Source organism: Simochromis diagramma, unplaced genomic scaffold (genome assembly GCF_900408965.1).
Source record: "Simochromis diagramma unplaced genomic scaffold, fSimDia1.1 OVJJ01000822.1, whole genome shotgun sequence".
NCBI lineage: Eukaryota > Metazoa > Chordata > Actinopteri > Cichliformes > Cichlidae > Simochromis > Simochromis diagramma.
Genome location: NW_024387520.1, coordinates 5,210,712 through 5,232,483, shown reverse-complemented (window position 1 = coordinate 5,232,483; position 21,772 = coordinate 5,210,712). Strand labels below are relative to the sequence as shown.

Here is a 21,772-nt window from a genome sequence, read left to right as displayed (position 1 = left end):
TCAGAATAGCATAAAATTTTTATTACTGGGTTGCAGTCACATTTATTTCACATTCATTTGTGAAAACATTTCATTATATAAATAATGGGGCATGTGCTCTTGTTTACAATCCCCCCCCCCCCACACACACACACAGCAGTGACATGATAGCTTCTGAAAACGAAGCCTAAACATAAACATATGCAACAGTATCCAACCAAACAGCCAGATATCGCAAGACTTTCAGCAAGGCCTTAGAAAAGACTGAGGCTCACGAGAAAAGGGTAGATGCATTGCAGTGATAAGACATGTATTGCACTAGCATAGCTGTTCCAAGGCTACTTGTCACTTTTGGAGCGATGCGCACAGACACACTCAAACAGAAAAAGACTATTCCTGCTAGACGTGCTTCTCAACTGCAGTGCAAAAAAAAATTCTCCTTCTACTGATTATAATTAATTGCATTTGAGGTTTCTATACAAATAGGGGAGTGCTTATTTCATCTAACTTTAAGAACAACAACAAAAAAAAGATGTGTACATGCACAAAGAAAAGGCAAAGGCATACAGAACTGTAAATATCCACACATAAATAGAAATTTTAAAAAAAGCCACTATAGTTTATTTGTCAAACTTTGTGAAATTAAAAAGTTTGACTAAGAAATTATTTCCCTATGGATAACCTGGAAATAAAGTACCATTTATTTCTGGAAATAAATAAGAGACACTTAAGGGCAGCTGCCCTCTGAATTAGACAGGCAAAAATATAATTATGAATTTTTAACTTAATCGCACATACTTTCCTCAGGCAAGCCTGAAGATTCATGCAAGGTGTTCCTTATTTGTACCATCTCTCAAAACACATTAAGGTGGAGCAGCCTTCAAAGAGTCACTGACAAAGGAGATGGCTTCAGAGAGAAAAGGAGCGAAGATTGGCGATGGGAAACAGACGCGCTGCCCAGACTTTACGCTCTACAAATTTTAGAGATTGATGAGGATTGTTGGCGAGCCAAGGCCCTCTTCCAGCCACGGTACAGACGAGGGGGTGCAACGCTGAGCTGTGCGCCGATGAATGCGGCGGAGTCGCCGTAAGTACAGTATAATAGAAAGCAAAACAATGAAGAAGCAAGCCAGGAATAAGTAGTGATTGTTGACAAAGGAGAAGCTGTGTCGCCAGTGAGAGTGCGCTCCTTTCAGGCTTTCCTGTTGGATGTCCCTGGAAGAGGTCACAACAAGAACAAGTCACACATATTACAACAGTTTGGGAAACAAAGACTGAGAGTTCTGTAGTGAAATCCAGCTCAACTAACCATGGCTGCACTCATTCACATGAACAACATTATTTTCACTGGGCAAAATGACTTAAAGCTTGATTAGTAAACTGACGAGGAAAGGGCAACATGTGCGAGAAGATCCATCTTACCTTAAAGGCAGAAACCGTGTTCTGTAAAGTATAGCTCCAAGAGTCCACTGGACCTCCTTATCGTAGACCAATAAAGCAGTCTTTAGGTTTTTATAATTGGTTGGAAAAGAGAAGCCTGTGTGCAATACTTCATACATCCATGCCGATTTAAAACACTGGTACCTGCAGACAGGAAAAATACAGCACATGCTGAACATTCATGCAGCAGAGATATTGGAGGAACGTGACAAGTTATATGTTGTTTTCAGAAACTGCTGGAGAGTCCTGACTTACTTCAATCTATGGAGATCTGCATGTGAGGCATATAACCCAGACTCAAAGCGTTCCCTCAGAATCTTCCACTGGGTGGCACAATAACTCTGTAAATGTTTAATAAAAATGTCTGCAAAGTTTCCAATGATAAGTGAATGATAAACATTACTATAACCATTCTAGTGCTCAAAATAACTCTACTCCACTGCTCAAAAGGGTTAAAGGAACACTGGATCATCACAGCCTAAATAAAGTTAAACTTGAGGGATCAATCCATCCTAATAGCAAGCGTGAGCCATTGTGAATCAATTTCACCTGCTTTCAATCAAATTGAAAACAGGTACAGTGGTGAGGTAACAAAACACATCTCAAAAAGGGAGTGGTTTAGCAGGTGGTGAGCACCATTGCCATCATCCCTGCTTACTGATGGCACTTGCCACTACTGGTAGCATGAGATTGTTCCCGCAGCCCATTCAAGTTGCACAGCTACTCCAGCATGGTGCATCCCTATGACAATGGGGTTTACTGTCTCCCAGCACAGTCTCAAGAGTGTGGAGGACATACAAGGAGAAGGGCATCAACTCAGCAAGCAAGACTGAAGGACCAGGAGGAACACTGCCAGAGCCCTACACTACCTAGGGGGATACTCATGTGTATGTCACTGACTAAACTGTCAGAAAGAGCCCGTGAAAGTGACATCAGGGCCCCGAGTCCTTCAGCAGGCTCTGCGCTCACAACCTAGTACCGTGGAGCTCTGCTGGCACTTAAACTTTTTTAGCGCCACTCACCTTGGCAGCCTTGGCGTACTTCGAAGCATTATAATCTCCACCCATGCGCAGCACATCCTCCATGCAGTAGTAGAACTCAGAGAAGCCATAGAACTGACTGTTGCTGTAGTCAATTGCCGGCTGGTAGACGCCATTGAGGGAGGTTTGGGTGTCATTGGTGCGGTTTAGGAATGGCTGGAGAATTTGCCTACACTGGTCAAAGTCTCCAGTGCCTCGCAGATACAGGTGCTGCGTAGGTGGGCCGATCTCATCCTGCAGGTCAGTGGGTAGACATGGGTCCAGCAGTGGAGACTCCACTGTTTCACCAATATGCTGATCTAAGAGCCTGAATAAATATAATAAATATCCGCAATACTGTGTAGTGCCACCTTTAAAAAAAACAAACAAACCCAAAAACAGTTTCATTAAGCCAAGAGAATGACCTGCAGATCTCACCTGTTTCGGGCTGCAGTATTTCTGATGAGATTCTCCTCATATCTTTGGCGTGCTGCATTTCCTCCATAACCCAGAAAGGTGGACACATAAACACGATACACATGCTCTGTGCGATGCACGTCACACCCCAAGTTAAACTCGGCCAGTAAGTTCTTGGCGATTTCCTCCTACAGAGCAAACACACATCAGCACGAGAAGTGACTCCCTGACTCTACTTATGCATATTCAAATTTACACACCCGCACTTCTAAAGTACGTGTATGCATATAGACACACCTTTATTATTAGAGCAGGGCAGCCATAGTCGAGGCAAGAAAATAAAAGAGAACGCTAAATATTGTGTCTCAAATAAGGCATCTCAAAACATCAAAGAAGCAGAGATTAACTATCTAGGGAGGCTACAGTCAATCAGTGGCATATTTGCTGAGCCTGCAGCTGGCTTACAGTAGAGTCAATAGTGATGAATGGAGAGTAGATCATCTCCACGGGACAAAAATGGTGCATACAGGTTTTACCAGGAAATGATAGAGGGTGGAAGAAGGGGAGTGGGGGAGAAAAACAGAGGGTGAGTGGCAAAAACCAAAGAGCACGAAAACAGAATTGGTTGTGGATAATAACCTGCTGTGGAGAAGCAAAGCTTACAGTTTTGGGCACTTCGTACGCAATCTGTGTGGAGACACCACCCATGTCCAGGACACCTGTAGTCCTTTTCCTCAACAGCATCTCCTGCTGATCGCCGCCTGGAACATGTACCTCCACTACAGCCTCGCCGTCTTGGGTGATCGAGAGCAAAGGGGTTTGAGATTCAGTTAGTGAAGGCGTATCGTATGAGCACCGCGTTAGCAGATACAAAAGTCTCCATGGATTTAGTTAACATGCAGCACAACGGCCTTTTAGTGGCAAAAACTTAGTACACAAGTGTAATGCTACCTTTTTGGATTCTTACCATTGTGCACATGGTCAAATCTTCCAAGGACAAAATTGATTCCAATCCAAGCATAGACACCTAAAACCAATAAATACAAAGTAAATTATGATATAAGGTTTAGTGTCAGAAAACTTTTCAGTGGCTACAAAGTGATGAATCAAATAGACTCCCACTGTATTAAATATAAAACAACACAAACCATTCTCATTCTGTATAACACATTGATGTTCATTCTTGTGTACTGTGTACTATAACATTTGTCTGATGATGTGTTAAATTTCTTATTTATTGTTTTCGTCTAACGTGCCAGGAACTCGATATTTTCACTGATTTGTTCATTTACATGCACTCTCCCTTTGAAATAAACAAATTCAAGTTACGTTTCCATTTACGTACCTTCTTGTTTTCCAGAAATCACTTCCACGTGGGAATCCGAGAAGAGGAAGTTGAAGTGGACTGGGATATCTGTGCGCAGATCCTCCAGAAGTGCTTCCTGTTGACTGAAATCAAACAAACAAAATAACAAGAACTTTGCTTTTTCTAACTGTAACTCAGGTCAGCTCAGGTGTTAACAGATTTGTAGTTCACGATTTTATTCTTATTGGGGTTTTACTTTTCGGGTAGGATTCTCATTCCAGCTGTGCACAGGACATACAAGGGTGTTTCCTGGTGCTTGTGTTTGGGGATGTGCTGGGCTGCAAAGCTCAGCAGTGGGTATATATAATCACTGGCTTTCTCCGGTGTTTTAGCCAATTCGGAAATACCTGAAGGAAAACACACATTAGATCGCAGCGGGTAAATAAAAGGCAGTACAAGATGCTGAAATGCGTGCATCGCCATATAATATTGTGATAACAGTTTGAGCCAAACACTGGACATCTCACCTGGCTTGATTTTCATGACCACTGGCTTGCGGTTCTGATCTCGCATTTGCCGGATGTCCAGCAGTTCGTGGGGATTACCGTTGTGCCGGGGCCAGCAGTACACGAACACCCTGGAGCCACTGCTGCCACAGTCCACTACCAGACCGTAGTTCAGGTTGGGGTTGGTTGTGTCTGTTGCGTCGATATCAGTGACCCTGGCTAAATGCCTGTTGAGAATCGTAAAAGTTAGAACTGATGCTTCCCATGTTTACTAGGACATCTACAACTGGATAGTAGTTGTGTAAAACCTGTGGAAGTGATTTTCCTTTGTGATCCAGCTGACGTGCCCCTTTCCAGCAACAAGCAGCAGGTAGAGCAGCCCTATGAGGCAGACCACTAGACTGATGAAGAGCAGCTGTCTGATTGATGGTATCAGGAGCCGAGGAAGAACCTGGGATGAGAGGCTGAAGTGCCACGAAGCTGGGAAAAGGCACGAAAAGCTGATCCTGTCAACAAAAGGTAAGAGAGCCTCAGCAAAGTATGAAACGTCACAGATATGTGAAAGGTATGCAAGCAGAAACAAACCTTCCCATGATGGACATTTCTTCTACTTGTTGATTTACTTATCACTATAAAGCATGAAGCTGGAAGATGAATATCTGCCTTGTTCCAAACGTCCTGATGTCTTCATTTATCATTGTGACCTTTTAGGGGGCAATGTTATAAATTAACAGTTATTCGCATTTTATTTTGAGGGGAACTTGAGCTCTCTTATCAAGAAGGCCCGCAGAGCCGGTACGACACAGGACATGTAGCATATTCTCGCTGTAAAGGCAACGTATTTAAACCACAGACAGACATTAGCCAAACAGGAAAAGCATTGCTTATAAAAGGAAAGCCGATAAGCGCTCACACGACCTAACATTTGCATTTCAGACGTTTGTGTTTAATAACGTTTGACTTTGGTTGTAGTAGAAAGCTAAATGATCCTATTTTTGCGCGTTTTTACTGATCGTCACTATAAAACCGGTAATGTGACGTGTTCACAGCTCCTAGCCGGTTTATTACTTACTAGGAAAGGTGTGAAAATCCCCCCTTTTCTTGAAAATGTGGCGTTTATTAGCAGCCAGATGCTAACCTCTGGCTAACTAACGTAAAGGTACGAGAAGGAATCCGGTGAGTGACGTGGTAGTCGAGACGTGGTGATTGATTTTTATCTCCGCGTAGCCCGGATCGGAAGCCTGTGGGCAGACAGCCGCCCGTCTTGTTTTTTTCTTCTTCCACGTCTAATGTAGGGATTATTGTGCAATACCGCCACCTACTTCCTGGAATTAGGTAAGAAATGATCCCCAGGTGATGTGAAATCATCGTGTTTAAAGGAAGAAGTTAGGAAAGAAAAAGAAAGGTGTCAAAGGTTTATACTGAGTTGTGCGCACGGATGGACACCAGGGTAAGGAAAATGACTTTTATTGACTGACAGTCAGAGATCATGTGCAGCAGGTTCAGGTGATTAAGGACAGGTATTGAAACGAAGACACAACACGTGTATGAATGAGATGGAAACAGTTTAATATGCGAGAGGTAGGAGGACGAGTTTAATTACTTGGGGTCAAACATCCAAGGCAATGAGAGAGAGGTGAAAAAGAGAGCATACAGTGTGGAGTGTCAGGAGTGATTTATAACAGAAAGGCAACAGCAAGAGTGAACGGGAAGATTTACAAGATGGTAGTGCGATCTGCTATGGTGGGTGGTTTGGAGATGTTTGCACTGAGATGTTTTCATTGGGAGTGACCAGAACTGACAGGATTAGAAATGAGTACATCAGAGGGACAGCACAGGCTGAGCGGGTTGGAGACAAAGGTAGAGAGGCAAGGCTGAGATAGTTTGGACATGTGCAGTGGATTGATAGTGGATATAAAATCATAAGTCATACACAAATCCACTCATGTGGTATTTAATATAAGATTTATAGCTTACTGAAAAGACAAGACATTAATATTGACTTTCTAATAAGTTTGAAAAACAATAACAAATGATTTAAAACATGGTATAAATTATACAGCACATTTTCAAATGTATCCAAGTTACTGTAATAACTCTTTTTATATAAGACAAGTCATCAAGTGTTATTTCAATATGTTCTCTCAGTGCAAAAATAACCTGTGATAACCTGCCAAAACTCGTAGAGCTGTAGTAGAACCTCACACTATAAAAGGTGCACAGTAGTTTTATTTGCTGTACGTGAATCCACTGGTAATCTCTTCATTATGCCCAGACAATTTGAACATTACTGCACGTCTTGCAGGCCAGCCACTCGGAGTAACTAATTTGCCAGCAGCAACTCACGTCCATATACTTCAGTTTCTTGCTCTGCTGTAATAAACTCTTCACCGTTCTAATCGTCACGTCTGTCCGCTGCAGATCAACGTGGCGTACCCGACCTGAGCGGCACGAGAGGTGAGCCTGTGGATTCTGCAGAAGCACGCGGCTCATAGTTCTCTGTGCGTAGCACACTCTGTAAAGTGTAGTCCAAGGGGCACGGCAGGGAGACGAGTGAGAGCTTCTCCAGTAAAGGGGAACCGGTCAGGAGACACCTGAGGACCGTCTTCAGGGACATCCAGAACATGGCAGGCTTTATTTGGCTGTGCTCATAGGAGAAACTTCAGGGAGAGACAAAGAAGATGAGGAAAGATCTTTGATAGATTGCCAAAGTCTTGTCTACTTATCAAAATATAATTTTCTGGCCTCATTTCTTAAGTTTCAAATAATTACTTCCTCTCACTTTATTTTGTTATATACCACAACACAGATAGGTGCTACCGAGGCAGAAAAAAAGCTTAAAAAGAAGAATATGAACACTATAAAGGCCAGCATTATCTGTACAATAGGGCCTCTTAAGCCTGGCAGCAAGAATAGACTTGATTTTCCTCTAATGGCATGATTAAATGTCAGATTGATGTGAAACATCATTATGAGCAGCCTACTACAAGAACACACAAAGAAACAGTGTAGAATCTTTACTGACGGGCAATACTTCCTGGTATACCATAAATAGTACCTCAGCAGTAACCTTACCTGAGTGTGAGAGAGCAAAGGTTAGGCAGACGTGGAAGATCTCCATTGTCCTGTTGATCCTCCTCATGTTCTATTTGTAGGAAGGAGGGAGGAGGCTCAGCAGAAATGAGCAGGTCTCTGAGTCTGGGACAGGCCCTGATGACTGGCAGGAATCTGGTGTAGGAGTTGGTTTTCACCCCTTCAAGTGTAAGAGAAATCAGAGAGGACCCTGCAACTAACAGAGAGGGAAGGAGGTTGTCCAGATTTCCTGGGAATTGGACTGAGAGTCTCTGCAGCTGACCGGACCAGGCCTTGAGGCCCGCAGCTAACACAGATACCTTGCTTCCTCCTCTAGTGTTTTCATTACTGTCAACACTCACAGACATGGAGCAAATGCCTGGACATAAACGACCTAAACTATCCAGAGAGTCAAAGGTTAAGCCCTTAACATCCTTCAGTTTCAGGGCAAAGTCTGACTGTGACCGATGTGTCCTTTTTTGCCCTGACTGCCTCTGAGAGCAAGGCGGCCCTTCATCTCTACTTGTATCTTCCTCACTCCCACTCCTATACTCCTCCCATGATATCCCCTCCTCCTCTTCATCCTCATTTTCTCTATCCACTGCTGTTTTTTCTCTCCTCATTCTTAAATTATCCTTGCCCTCCTTGTCCCTTCTTTCCTGCCAAACCTGTTCCAGCTTGGCAACTCCTTCCCTGCTTGTAAACTCATCTGCCAGGCTGAACTCTCTGTGCTCGATGAGGCAGCAGGCCTTTTCTATGCCCTCCATGGCTACTCTTTCCAGGGAGGGGAGCGAGAGAAGGAGGTAGGCTGCAGCAGCCACAGGTTCTTCCTCTTGTACCCCAAACCCAATATCCAGAGCCAGCAGACTGCTGAGGGGAAGAGGAGCCAGGGTTGCAGGAAAGGATGAGGACTGATCAGAGCAGGAAGTGGAAACAGAACTCTGAGCTTTAAAGGGACTGCCTGAGGATGAGCAGAAAGCCCCACCTCCAAGAGGAAGCAATGCACCTGGGGAAAGCAAATGACAGTGGGATACATCTAGATGCCGCAACAAACGGCAACGGTGAGCGATTGTTCTGATTACATGCTTGTCACAGGACATGCCAGTCAGAGAGAGGGAGCGCAAAGCAGGAAGGCCATGGAGGGTTTCGGAAATGACCTTTGAAGGTAGCTGCTGGGCTCCAGACAAATCCAGACTCCTCAAATCCTGAGACAAAAACACAGAAAGTTCAGACTCACAATAAATAATCAGAGTAAAAGATGAGACACGGACATGGAAGCGGTGGTTTCTCTCTAACCTGGCAGCGTGCAGCAATGTGAGTGCAGAGGGCTGGGGTGACCAAAGCAGGACAACTTTCCAGAGACAGACCTCGAAGCTGGGGCACCAATAGGAGGTGGAGGGCTGCCCTGGACAACTGCTTTCTGCTGCACAGCAGGCATGTCAGCTCCTCAACCAGTTCACTGGCTACAGGCAGAGTTAAAGAGTAGAAAAAGAAACATCCACAAAGATATCATTAAGACACGTACAGCAGGGGATCACTTATAGTGATTTAGTCAAATCTGTGCTGCTGCTTTTATTAAATTTCTCCAGTTATCATTTTTTAATTAGATCCTCATTAACTCACTGAGTAAGTTGAAAGGCCCCATGATGTATCTGAATGAATATTGATCCAGGTAGTTATCGGTATAGTCTTTCACCCACACTTCTTTCATGTTGTCAGCAAGGCTTAGCAGAGACAGCTGCCTCAGTGAAAGGACCGGACCATCTTCATCTGTCCTCCAGCAGTCTCCTGTTCTCTGCCTCCTGCGCCCAGGTCTAGCCTTCGCCCCACCACGTTCAGCCAAAGCCCGAAATAGGGGCATTGTGGGATTTCAGCTGACTTCAGGGCTGAAGTGGTCAAATGCAACAAGTGATGAAGGGTTAAAAGTAGAAATTGCTTTCTTTCATAAATTCATAATGTTGATAAGGAGTTTTAACTCTTATGTAATTTGAATGGTGTCATTAGGATTGAAGTTATTTTACCAACAAATGTTTAAAAAAATCATATATAGACACATATAAAACGGACACGGTGCACACCCCCCTCCTCTCACAGATCAGAGTTCATATCTAAATATTAAAACATACTAGCTGATGTTAATAACTACTTTGGTGTTCGTGTGTGAATGAGAGTGTGGGTGGTTAACCAAGCTACAGTAAACTGTTAACTATCAGTGCTGCTGTCTAACTAACTCGCCTTTGTAGTTACGGAAAGATTGAAAGGAGCAGAATGTATAGTTTATAATAGTTTCCAGTGCACTGACACCTACCTGGCAGATGTAACAGTGTGCTGTCTTGTCGTTATGCGAAAACAAAGCACAGTTGTGCCTTGCTCTGACGCTTTCAACACTTCCTGACTGGACGCTCGTGATATGGAACATTTTTCCCTGAGTTTTGTCTCCCAGGAGCACTCCGCGTCAGGTTGCCTGACTCAAGTGAACTTCCCCGGTCTGAAAGTCCAGCGGAAAAAAAGCAGTGCTCGAGACTTCACTGGTAACCCGGTAGGGCTTTCTGAAAAACTTAGGGAGGGACCGAGTGTCACTGAACGTCAAGCTACGTTCAAGGTCAGTGTGAAGTTTCGGGAAAAAATGTTATAAATGCAAATTAACTGATTATTATCACTTTTGTTATCTTATCTGCAAGCAAATTGTCTATGAATGTAATACTAATCATTAATTAAGGCGTTCTGTATTACTCTCAGGAAAAGTCTTTTAATTATGTGCCTGTAAAGTAACTTTAAATGCTGATATTCGTGAATCTTATAAATGAATCTTGAACTGTGTTGAAGATACTTGTTGTTAATTAAAAAGGTTTACAACCTTCCAACATGTACTTATGTTGCAATGCCACGACGCAAAATACGAATACTTTATGTAATACCACTTTGTACCACACGATGGTGCAGCAAGACAATAGTAGGACTGAGTCTACGATTGAGAGGAGTAAATATCGATGTAGGCAATTAAGATAAATAAGTGAACTTCTGCTTGTCTTTCTACACAATGTGAGCGCTCAAAAGCTTTCTGCTACAAGTCTCATTCACACAGTCACACATGTATATATTTTATCGATATACCTAAGCACTTTTACCTGAGTGTGTCTGCACTTAGGTATCGAAAAAAGCACTTGTATGAACGTGTGTGTGACTGGGTGACTGAGGCTTGTAGTAAAAAGCACTTTAAATGGTCAGCTAGAGTACAAAAGCTCCATAGAAGTCCATTTATCTAACATTCGCACACAAATAAAGCAAGGTTCAGTATTTTACCCAGAATGCTTCAAGATCAGCTTTGACCCGCTCCACCACGTGAGCCGCCCTCCAACCTTACAGTACCTGGTTTCTGAGGTGGGGTCCCATTCAAGTACTAAACAGGCCTGATGCTGCCCAGCCCCTGAGATCAGATTGATGAGATCAGGTGTGCTCAGGTGTTATGGCTGTAAGCTGTAAATCTGTTAAAAGATTTGGGCAACTGGGCTTCCGTGTTCACTGGTGTACCTCATGGATTAGTCAACAGGAGGTTATAGGCCTACATTTATTTCAATTAAATCAATAGAATTAATTGTGCCAGTTTAAGCCATGAACAGGATACCTGAGCGTGCACCGTTCAAAACAATCACTAAAGTCTTTTTCACACATAAACCTGAGAAACTGTCTGTAGAATCAGGACCATCCAAAGTTTCACTTTTACATGCACAGCAGGAAAAAAGTCTTATTCAGACTCATTCTGGGAAATATTCCATTTGGTTTAGAGACACATGTTTAGACAGCGCCACTGTGGGTGGAGTGCAGACAACCAAGTGGAAAAATATGAAGTGAAACTAATTTGAATTGAAGTCTTTTTTTTTTTAGACATGAACTTTTTTAACTTGAGGGTAGGCATGTGAGAGCATCTCTGCTACTTTGCTTGCAGCTATTAGCTCAGTTGAAGAAAGTTGCTCAGTTTATGGGCTGAAAGATTTTGCTCTTTTCAACAAATCATTCACAAATAACACAACACCACCTCATCAAGTTAATTGTATTGCTGTTTCGTTGTATGTTTACAATGGGTGAAATAAAAACGCTGTTTCTGTTTTGTTTTGTTTACATCTTATCTTATCCTAAGCACTTTTTTTTTCAGATAAAAGTGCTTTATGATGCTTTTATACTGTAACTGTTCCGACTACCGTTTTCTCCCACGAGTGGCTGTGAATTTTAGCGTGACATCTTCTGTTTTATGGGACGATTTAAAAAAGAGAAGAAGCCTTGATGTCAGTAGGGCATGCCACTACAGCCAGCTTCATGTCTCCAGGCTGTCTCTCCCAGACTGTATAAAATTGCTAATTGAAGGATGTGTAAGCTGCCTGTTTTGCTGGAAAGAAGGGCCAGTGTGTATTTTTTTTATTCCACAAAAAAGAAATTGATAACTGCAAATTAAATATCAAAAGAAATCAATACAATCTTGGCGTCATTCTTTATTTCAATCACAGATGATGTCACACATCAAAGACGAGCAAGTTTGCAAGACTTGACTTTTATTACAGTGCGATAAAAAATTAGCAGTTAAAAAATTAGACTTGTCTTAAATACAAGTATTAAAGCTAATACATATTATGCAATAAGTTCAAATTATTATTCTCTTCATTCCCTAACAGCTGAAAAAGTCTGTTACAGTGACCTATACATAGTCTGTTTGAACTATAACTGGCAGCACTGACACACTGAAAATATTCTCAGTGAATTAAAGCTGACTATGGATTTGTATGACCACCAGGTAAGTTAGTAACAAAAAAGTTTGGAAATGTTTCATTTTATCTTATATATGTATAGAAAAAGTCTCACAATTTAAAATGCAAGACCTCAGTCAAGAGCTTTCTATTAAGCAGCAAAACCCCAGTTCCCAAAAAGATGGGACTCTATGTAAAAACCCATATTTAAATTACAATAAAATACAGAAAACATATCAAATGTTTAAAATGAGAAAATGTACGATTTTATGAAGAAGAAATCTTGGTTGATTATGAATATGACATCAGCAGCACGTCTCAAAACGGTGAGCAGAGGACAAGAAAAGGCTGGAAAGGTAAGTGGTACTAAAAAGAAACAGCATGGTTTCATAGTAGAAGAGTCTGGGTGGTGGCCTGCCTGCAGTACAGGCATATTATGAAATGGAAAATACAGCAAAGAAGACCCAGGAGTGTTGAGGAGCTACAATGCTCAGGCCAATATATGACAACATTCTTCCTCAAGAAGTCTAGAAATCTGTCTCCTCACTTTCTAAACGTTTATGGATTGCTGCTAAAAGAAGAGGGGATGAGGATTTTTGGAATTGGGGTTGTATAATCATGTGCTATTTGGTATTTTATAATCAGAAGTCGAGTCAGTTCCAGTTTTTGGATCACAAAGCATGCTTTAGCTGCACAAGCATTAAAAATTGGAGCATCAACCACTGAAGATAATCGGGTCAGGCACTGCAGTGGCACACTGAGCATCTTTAAATCACAAGCATAAAACTTCGTGGACAATTGTGACACTGAAACATCAACCCGCAATAGAAAACTAGTATTTAAAACTTCTCCAGGATTTTTAAAAAAAAATAATTTAAGGAAGAAGTTTAAATAATAAGCATGATGTCTTTGTGAACAAATGGAAGATTTAAAAAAGTGCTTTGTTAATCAGAGAGTGGTGGTGCATTAGTAGTAGGCAAAAATGACACACACCTGGCTCTCTTCTGGCAACAACCGTCTAAAAAAGTGCAAAGTTCAGTTATTAAATCCCTTATTCTCCTTTTTACAATGTAGCAGTTATGTTTAAAGACTCATGCAGCAGACTGTATTCCAGCTCAGGTTACCACTGGGCTTATGTGAATTGAAATACAGTCTCTGTTTTATGCTCTGATTAATTCAATTTTGTCTCTTTTGCAGGCACAGGGTTGATTTCTGTCGTGTTGGATATCCTGGACCTGTATTTTAGGCTGTGAGACAGGTACAGTTGTATTTATTCTGTGATCGGCACCACCCTCCTGCCAGCTACAAACACCTCCACGATGTTACGATCATCACCTGACACAGAAAAAGAAAGGGAGATAAGCATAAAGCAAATGGCTCGTAACACATCAAAGTCACATTAAACTGAGATTTTCTGTAGCAAAAAGAAAGTGACACTCACCCAAATTCAAGAATTTTTCCAAAAGAATCTGAAATTCAAGATATTATAGATTATTGTGAGACTCCAATTAGAGTTTATTTAGTTAGTTTGTTTTGCTTTAATGCATTCATTTCAACCAATTTAGACCAACCTTTGGTTCCTCGTCCTGGATGAGATCGATAGGCCCACCCTCAGCAGCTACATTAATCCTCAGGGCATCAAAGTCTTTGCCAACTTCAAAGTTCCCTGTTTGGTCATCTAAGGACAAGGCTACAGAAAGACAGGCATCATAAATAAACAGTTTCTTAATGTGGGGACAGTTAGTTCATCAAAAAGATGAGATATATGACTACATAGCTACTGAGCACATGCCTATTACTACTTCTGTTATCATAATAGTGCTAATCATAATGTTTACTAAAGAACTTCTAGTTTTGAATGGCTTACCCTGACTGCCTCCCAGTGTGGCTATTCTGAACACCTCCTCAAAACTGAGTGTTTTGTATTTTGGGTCCTGGATGGTCAAGACTTTAGATGCATCCAGAGCTCTCCTCACAGCATCGAGCATAGAGGCGGAGTAGCCTCCAGCCACATCTGGTACAGCACCACAGACACAGACAGGACAGGGCAATGAAAAAATATGAAAAGCAGCCACTTGGTTTGTCAGGATTTCCAGGATGGCGTTGTCAGGTTTTCCCTATAATCGTAAAAACTTTTTGAACATTTGCTGTGGTGCCATTCTAGTGTTAGTGTGTGACATCACTGATTCCTGGATCTTTTCCTTATTATTCCCCACCACTTTGTGCTGCAGCAAAAGCATCTATTAAATCAAAAGTTTTACCAACTTTGAGCGTAACTTTACACCTTTAAGCTGACCTGGATTCGGAACCTCCTAGTTGTATAATAAAACTTTAAAGTGATTGTTGCTGAAGATTAGTTAATTGATAACAATGTGCACTAGTGTGGGCCAGAGTTTACAAAAGCTTAATCATCACACATCATTTTATGACTTCCTTATGGTGTGAATTGGTGTGTTTGCAAAATGAAAACTGTGTTCACACTTGCTCTGCTCTCACACCTGTTCCCAGCCCCAACTTTACTTTGTGTTTCAGGACGTTGCGGACATTTAACACTCCACTGCACAACCTGGATAGATGGTGAGAGAGAGAGAGATGACAATCAACCTCATTCATTATGTAAAACTTCATAGACCTTATTTCATGGCTCTTGGTCAGATATGGTTCTAGAAACCATAAAGTACTTACGAAAAGTTGGAATTGGGACAGTGGGACAAAGAGGCTCCAGTCTCTCTGAACAGAGCCAACTCTTCATCACTGAGGTGGCACCCGTGGGCCATCACTGTCTGTGAATCACCCCATCATTAATAATGTCAGTGGTTGTAAGTATTTATATAATGTTTTGTGTAAAAATGTCTGATCGTGTGCAGGCAGGAGTGTACTAACCTTGTCAGTTAGCAGGTTGTGTTTGCGATAGACATCTGTGTAAGACTCTGATTCGGGAAACAGCTCCTTTACAAGCTTTACTTCCTCATGAGTTTCACTGATATGACTCTGACAATAAAGAAACACATCAGATATTCAAGTGATAGCTTAAGAAAACCTCTGACAAAAGCTCTAGCATTCAGATTGAGTGGCAGCACAGTTGCTGCATTACGCCAAACATGTATGTGTGCATTTTACCTCATCGTCCCAACATTACATTGTCTCTTTGGAATACAAGTCTCCTGCAGACATAGCCTAGTTTGACTCACCTGAATGTGCAGGTTGTTATTTTTAGCGATTTCTCCCAGCTGCTCGAGCAACGCTCCTGTGCAGGATGGAGCGAAACGGGGAGTCACCACAGGCTTCACTAAAGGGTACTGCCCTCAGAGGACGGAAGGAGAGACAATCAGAAAACGTATTTTTTCTAATAACTTTGAAAAGTCCTGTTTATTGTATTAAAGAATCTTACCTTTTTCTCCAGAAGCTCTTTAATGAACCTTCAGAGAGCAAATTAACAATGTAGTTTATTTATCTGTGGCAGATACATTTACTGATATCAAAAATTATCTATTTTTGCAACTGAAACGTGTGCTGAGAACAGATCTGCTGGTAATCATGTGTACTGAAGCACAACTGGCATATTTGTGCAATTTAATGTTATATATTTTGTTTTCATGTGTGATTCTGTTAAATTGGGACCTTAAAATTTTAATTCAGGGAAAGATCCTAAGTAGAATTAGATTCAAGGTTATGCCATAAGGGAGCATCCTTTACATTAAGGTTCTGGTTTTCTTAAAGCTCTGACCTCAACCCCATTGAGAATTTGTGGACTACGCTCAAAAGCAGAGTTTGTGCAGGAAACACAGGAACTCTACCAGTTGGTCAAATATTCAGCCAGAATCATGCCAAAAGACTATGGTTGAGGTGCAACTTGCTAAGTGTATTTATATATTTGAAACCGTTTGTAATATTTTGACGCTGTGTTGATTACTGAAAATCCAATGTAAATCTAAACTTTTGGAACCTATTCTTGGCTTTTACACTCATCAAAGATGTGTGCTGTACAATCATTCCACCACAGAAAACAGTCAGTTAAAAAAGACCATGACAGCCATGCCCATGAGTTTATGTTGACTTTTGACCACAATTACAACCAAACAGGTGATACCTTCACTGTTCTTTTCCACTACTGAAAAAGTATTTCTTTTTACCATATAGTGTTGACATGCCTGTCTATGATATCAGATTAACTCCCACAAAAAAAAATTTGCAACACATTTGGCATCAATCTGGAAAAATCTGTATCAGGGTCTCTGACATAAAGGCTTAAAGCTTAACTGCCTCTTTTACGATCCAGACTAAATAATTACAAAGTAACCAAACCTGTTCTGTCATGGAATATCTTTACATTGAAAGAACATTGTAACACAAGATCTGCTTTACGGTATTAAGCATCTAATACCTACCGACAGGTCTCGTCTTGAGAGTCCTGCAAGGTCTCTTTGTAATGTTTCACACAATCGTTCCTGTCCATGCACACCTTGCCAACCAAAGCACGCTGTCCAAAGTCATCTGCAAGAAAGGCATCAGTGAGTAAACAGGAACATAAGTAAACATTCATCCTTTCAAAGCTGTTACTGAGTATTTGATTTAATTCGATTTTTGAGGACAAAGCTCAGTCATTGTCAACTCATGTTAAATGAAGAGTATTTGTGCAGTTGCGATGCTCACATATAATAAACAGCCTCCGTATTGTCACCTGTGTGTGCGTCCCTTTGACCTTGAAAGGCCCTACACATGTCAGAGTAAAATCTTGTTCTAACTCCTTATGCCAGTCATCTGATATAAATGCACGCAGAGTCATTTTCTAAATATATATTGTGTAATGTGGAAGTTAGTGCATTTTAGTGCTAAACAGGTTCAGCAGCACCGCTTGCAATAATATGGCTTTTTGTTTTGATAGGACTAACGATAGTTTAGGTCAGTCGTTCAGTTAGCACGACACCAGAGGCCTGATACGGAGGCAGCTAAGTGAAATAATTAGGAATACTCCTGCTACCAGGCTGAGTTTATCCCAGAGATGTACTGTTTGCAACCATTAAAAAATGCTTTGTTAAACAGATTATTGTGCTGTAAAATCCTCAGGTGATCAGGTTACAGAAGTTAGGATGTAAGACGGTTGAAAAACTGCACTTTCTTTTACATCCCATCGTTAGACAGCTGCATTATTTTTCATCCATGGACATGCCCACATGTGATTTAAGCTTTCTAGGTGTGTCTCGTCTTTGCTTGTTTATTATCTGTGTATATAAGATGGAAAAATTTCTATTTCCCCCTGTAAAGTGAAGTGAATGACTTCTATGGGATGATGACTGTACTGCTCACTTGATATATGACCTCAGTAAACATTTGCCTAGTTTGTTTATGTTCTCGATCACAAGTTTCAAGCCCATACAACAGAACATGATGTTCTTTTAATAAATGGCCCTCTCAATTACGGAGAACAATATTACACATCGTGGCATGCTTTAGGGTGTAGCTTGATAGGCTAGTCACTACAAATCTCAGATCTACACCTCTGTTGTCAGGTGTGGTTTCATAACTCTAAAATTATGTGGTCCAGCTATGATAAAACATTTTGTGTCTGATCTGTCGGAAAAACTATATCGCTGTATCCGAGCTTGAACCTGGACTGAACAAATTGGTTTGTTGCAAGTATATTCTTAAGCTTTTCTCATGTTAAATATACGGTTTGGAAATACTCAAACTTGCCTATACACAAGCACATGCCTCTGTTCAACAGTTCAAAGTTCAAAGTTAAGAGTTCAATGCCCCTGATTGCACAAAATGACTCTGTAAAGTTGCCAATAACAGGGTTTGATGCGTTGGGGTTACATCATTACAAATTCATGCGCGTGTGTGTTCAGTGTTATATAATATGACAGGAACAAGATAAAGCTAGGGTATAAAGGTGAAGGACCATTTCTTTGCAGTGTTTATGAAACATATCGTTAGAGTGAAGAAAGGCAAGAAAAAAATTAAATAACATACTGCACATGATGATGATTGTAAAGAAGTGAGACAAACTAGTATTCTGATGATTTTTAGGCACTTTTACATTATTAGCACAGCCTTCAGTAAAGTCCAGCTTCCTTATCTTGTCATCTTAAATTATGGAAAATTTAAAAATATTATCGTAGCTTATTACACATAAAAAACAAATGTGATATATATTTAAAGAATTAAGAGGCCTACTGTAATGCTTCAATATAAACATTCAGCTCAAAGTGTGTGTTTGTGCATGTGTTTTAGTATAAGATATCTTACTTGCAATCTGGCCCAGCAACAGAGAAGCTTCGGTGTGAATCGTAGCAAAGTAGCATGCAGTCGTTGTTCCATTCCTCAGAGTTCTTCTCTGTAAAGCACAGGGATCATATTACAGGATTAAGACCAAATCAACACTTCTGAGACCCTTAACTCACAGGCTGAGTCACAATCCGATTTCTTTTTTGGCTTGTTGAATGTCTTTAATCAACAACTTTGAACTGATGCAAATGTTCAAAGTTTCACATCAAGAAATAAGTGTCCAAAGTCACTTGTCTCTTGATGTTGGCAAACTCACCACTATTTGAGTGTAGACCTTGCGGGCGAACTCCAAGTCCTTGAAGCATGACTCCACAGGAAAGGTGTAAGCATTAAGCCACTGCAGTAACGGCATGTCCAATGCGGTGCCAGCGTAGCTGTACTGTGATGCATGGATGTGGGTATCTACAAGTCCTGGCATGAAGAACTCACTAGAATGAAGCAAGCCAAAAAAAAAAAACTGCTTTATGACCTATGAAAGAAATCACTTTCTTCCAATACAAGATGAGCATCCATCTATCCATCCCTTTTCTTTATATCTATATGTGTGAAATTATAATGCAAACAAGCTCTGATTTACTGAAATGACATCAAGATTATATAATAAACTTACTGTTGTGCCAGCTGAGTGATGTCAGATGTCTTGAATCCAAAGGTCTGGGACAGTTTTTCTAACTCCTTGCCTTCCCTAATAAAAGCAATCTGACCGCAGAATGTTTGTAATTAAGCAAGCTGAGAGAACTGAGAGCTTAGGGGGAGGCTTTGGAAGAAAATAGACAGCTGTATATTTTTAATACGTTTAGCTTAAAATGTATTTTAATCAGCAGTTTACAAACATATTCCTTTGTCCACAACAACCGAGACCAGAATCTATTATTTTCTGAGGATAAAAAAAAAATTCATATTAAAAGTTATATATCTTTTTTTTTATTAGACACGTTGTAATCAGGCAGGTGCACTGTAGGCGTCTATTTATAATATAAAGTGTTCTGTATCAGGGGGTTTACTGTTGGCCATACTGCCAAAGTTGCTCAGCAACAGCTAATTATATGAGAAAATTAAAATAGCCTATCATATTATACCAGATTTACGCCCTGAAGCCTGATTTACCCCTTTGTCAGTTAAAAATCGTCATCAAGATATTTATCAAATGTAAAACGCAAACAATGTATTCTGGAATTCCACAAACCTTTCCCTGTGCATCCACTCCCAGGAGCGCATCTTCCAGGATCTGTAGCGCAGTTTGCTGAGTCGAGTGGACAAACGTGCCCCTGTAGACGAAGGCTATTGCAGTGTCGGCTCGGTCGGAGTTCGCCATTTCTTCTCCATGTAAGTCGCGGTGCAGCAGTGAGATACAGCGGGATCGAGTCGGGTATTTGTCCTCTGCCAGTGCCAAACACCACCTGACGGCAGAGGTCTTGAGCAGCCAATGAGAGGACAGGGTGTGCATGTCGGGATCGTCCCGTCTATATGTAATAACACTTGTAACGTGTGATCTGATAAGCTTAAGGATGAATTTCATGTTTTGCCTTTGTTATCCTGGCTTAGTATGAGGTGCGTAATGCAAAGTATCAAAGTTATCCACGAGTCAATGCTTTCTGCTGAATAGTAAACTTTGTAGTGGTCAAGGTTTCTAAAAAGAAACATGACCACTCAGAAATCAGCGCAAAAGACAGAAAAAGCTCGCACTTTCCGTCGTTTCTTTTGCACAAATTTAGACGTAAGCATATATATAAGCAATCAGAGGTGAAACAGTCTTTAAAATTAGTCTTTCATTTGAAAAACTACAGCCTATAATTTCCGACAAATACAAAAGTTGTATTAATTAGATACATTTGATGACCCCAGAAACAGAACTATCAATGGTAAATGGATTGATTCTTATATAGCGCTTTTCTACTCTCCTGGAGTACTCAAAGCGCTCTATACAACATGTTGCATTCACCCAATCACTTTCTTCTAAGCTTTTAGTGCTTCCCAACAATCAGCAACTTGGGGTTAGTATCTTGCCCAAGGATACTTGGCATAGAGACAGGAGGAGCCAAGGATCGAACCACTAACCTTCATCAGTAGAATGACCTGGTCTACCTGAGCTGCAGCCACCCCAGTCAACCCACAGCTCTGGTCAGATGTTTGCAGGCATTCATCATTACTGTTCCCTTTCCAGGGTGGAATGATCTACAACATACTTTTTTTTTTTTTTTTTTTTTTACCAAGAACTCCTGGCACAAACTTGAATTTATTATAGATTTTCAAAAGTACACATACAGGCTCAATTATACATACATCCCCACAAATATTTGGTTAAACGTCATTTAGTAAGTTGCATCTCACCTAGATGCTTTTTGGTAGCCATCAATAAATATCTGGCATAATTCTGGTTGAAGACTTGATCACTCCTCTTGACAGAGTACATTTAAATTGGTTGGTTTCCTGGCACAGACTCAGCTTTTAGGCATAGTCCATACGTTTTCAATAGAGTTGAGTTCGAGACTTTGGGAAGGCCATCCCAGAAGTTTAATGTTAGCCTGCTTTATCCATTTTCAAAACCAAGCTTGACGTGTGCTTGGGGTCACTGTCCTCCTTCTTCATTATTCAATTCACTTTGTGCAACATACGGTACAGCCGATACCAAAACGGCCCAGGAGCATGACACTACTACCACCATGCTTGACAGCTGGTACAGTATTTTTAAGTTTGAAAGCCTCACCTTTACGCCTCCAAACATTTCTTTTGTCATTGTGGCCAGACAGTTAAATATTTGTCTCATCTGGCCAACATACCATGACATTCATGCCTATGATGGGTGGATGCAAGCTTCTGACCACATCTGTAACGCAGAGGATTAAAAAGTGGATCTACGTGTTCTTTATTGTGCACGAAAGTATCTGAACTATCCCTTCTTTTATATATAAACATACAAAAAATGTGGTTTAAATAATATAGGATATGACCCGTTACTCTTTTCCACTGTAGTTTGCCCATGTTTGACAAAGGCTGTAGAGGCTT

The 21,772-nt window shown here is 40.9% G+C and overlaps 3 protein-coding genes across 4 annotated transcripts; all 3 read right to left on the bottom strand.

The window, feature by feature from the left end:
• entpd4 (ectonucleoside triphosphate diphosphohydrolase 4) lies at positions 1-5,908 on the bottom strand. 2 transcript variants are annotated; one of them, XM_040019303.1, is made up of 13 exons: positions 5,740-5,908; positions 5,253-5,371; positions 4,976-5,173; positions 4,689-4,894; positions 4,418-4,568; positions 4,201-4,304; positions 3,823-3,882; positions 3,495-3,649; positions 2,877-3,043; positions 2,442-2,766; positions 1,675-1,760; positions 1,402-1,563; positions 1-1,194 (listed from the first exon to the last, which is right to left on the bottom strand). In XM_040019303.1, the coding sequence occupies exons 2-13, from the start codon at positions 5,267-5,269 to the stop codon at positions 960-962; spliced, it is 1,866 nt and encodes a 621-aa protein (XP_039875237.1). In that variant the 5' UTR covers positions 5,270-5,371; positions 5,740-5,908; the 3' UTR covers positions 1-959. The 2 variants fall into 2 exon arrangements, with proteins under 2 accessions (XP_039875237.1, XP_039875238.1); XM_040019304.1 differs by having other exon boundaries at positions 3,519-3,649.
• A 311-nt stretch (positions 5,909-6,219) lies between these two features.
• si:ch211-214j8.12 (uncharacterized protein LOC100000539 homolog) lies at positions 6,220-10,162 on the bottom strand. The gene is given in 6 exon segments (XM_040019302.1): positions 6,220-7,103; positions 7,105-7,327; positions 7,743-8,944; positions 9,036-9,202; positions 9,363-9,625; positions 10,048-10,162. Coding segments are annotated over 5 exon segments (2,001 nt in total). The 5' UTR covers positions 9,601-9,625; positions 10,048-10,162; the 3' UTR covers positions 6,220-6,932.
• Positions 10,163-12,213: 2,051 nt separating this feature from the next.
• gda (guanine deaminase) lies at positions 12,214-20,134 on the bottom strand. The gene is made up of 14 exons (XM_040019305.1): positions 19,953-20,134; positions 19,377-19,465; positions 19,023-19,194; positions 18,728-18,815; positions 16,867-16,972; positions 15,870-15,897; positions 15,670-15,777; positions 15,362-15,469; positions 15,164-15,261; positions 14,977-15,044; positions 14,346-14,492; positions 14,050-14,168; positions 13,920-13,947; positions 12,214-13,813 (listed from the first exon to the last, which is right to left on the bottom strand). Exons 1-14 carry the CDS (start codon positions 20,079-20,081, stop codon positions 13,749-13,751), a joined length of 1,353 nt encoding a protein of 450 aa, XP_039875239.1. The 5' UTR covers positions 20,082-20,134; the 3' UTR covers positions 12,214-13,748.
• Positions 20,135-21,772: the final 1,638 nt, after the last annotated feature.

Bases quoted from the DNA above. Each gene is read 5' to 3' on its own strand.
- entpd4 (XM_040019303.1), bottom strand. The intron at 1,761-2,441 runs GTGAGTGGCGCT...AAACATTTACAG, and splicing joins AGTACGCCAAGGCTGCCAAG to AGTTATTGTGCCACCCAGTG. The intron at 1,564-1,674 runs GTAAGTCAGGAC...TCCTGTCTGCAG, and splicing joins GCAGATCTCCATAGATTGAA to GTACCAGTGTTTTAAATCGG.
- gda (XM_040019305.1), bottom strand. From the start codon at position 20,081: ATGGCGAACTCCGACCGAGCCGACACTGCAATAGCCTTCGTCTACAGG. The intron at 19,466-19,952 runs GTTTGTGGAATT...TTCTGCGGTCAG, and splicing joins GAGTGGATGCACAGGGAAAG to ATTGCTTTTATTAGGGAAGG. The intron at 15,470-15,669 runs GTGAGTCAAACT...CTTTATTGTCAG, and splicing joins ATAACAACCTGCACATTCAG to AGTCATATCAGTGAAACTCA.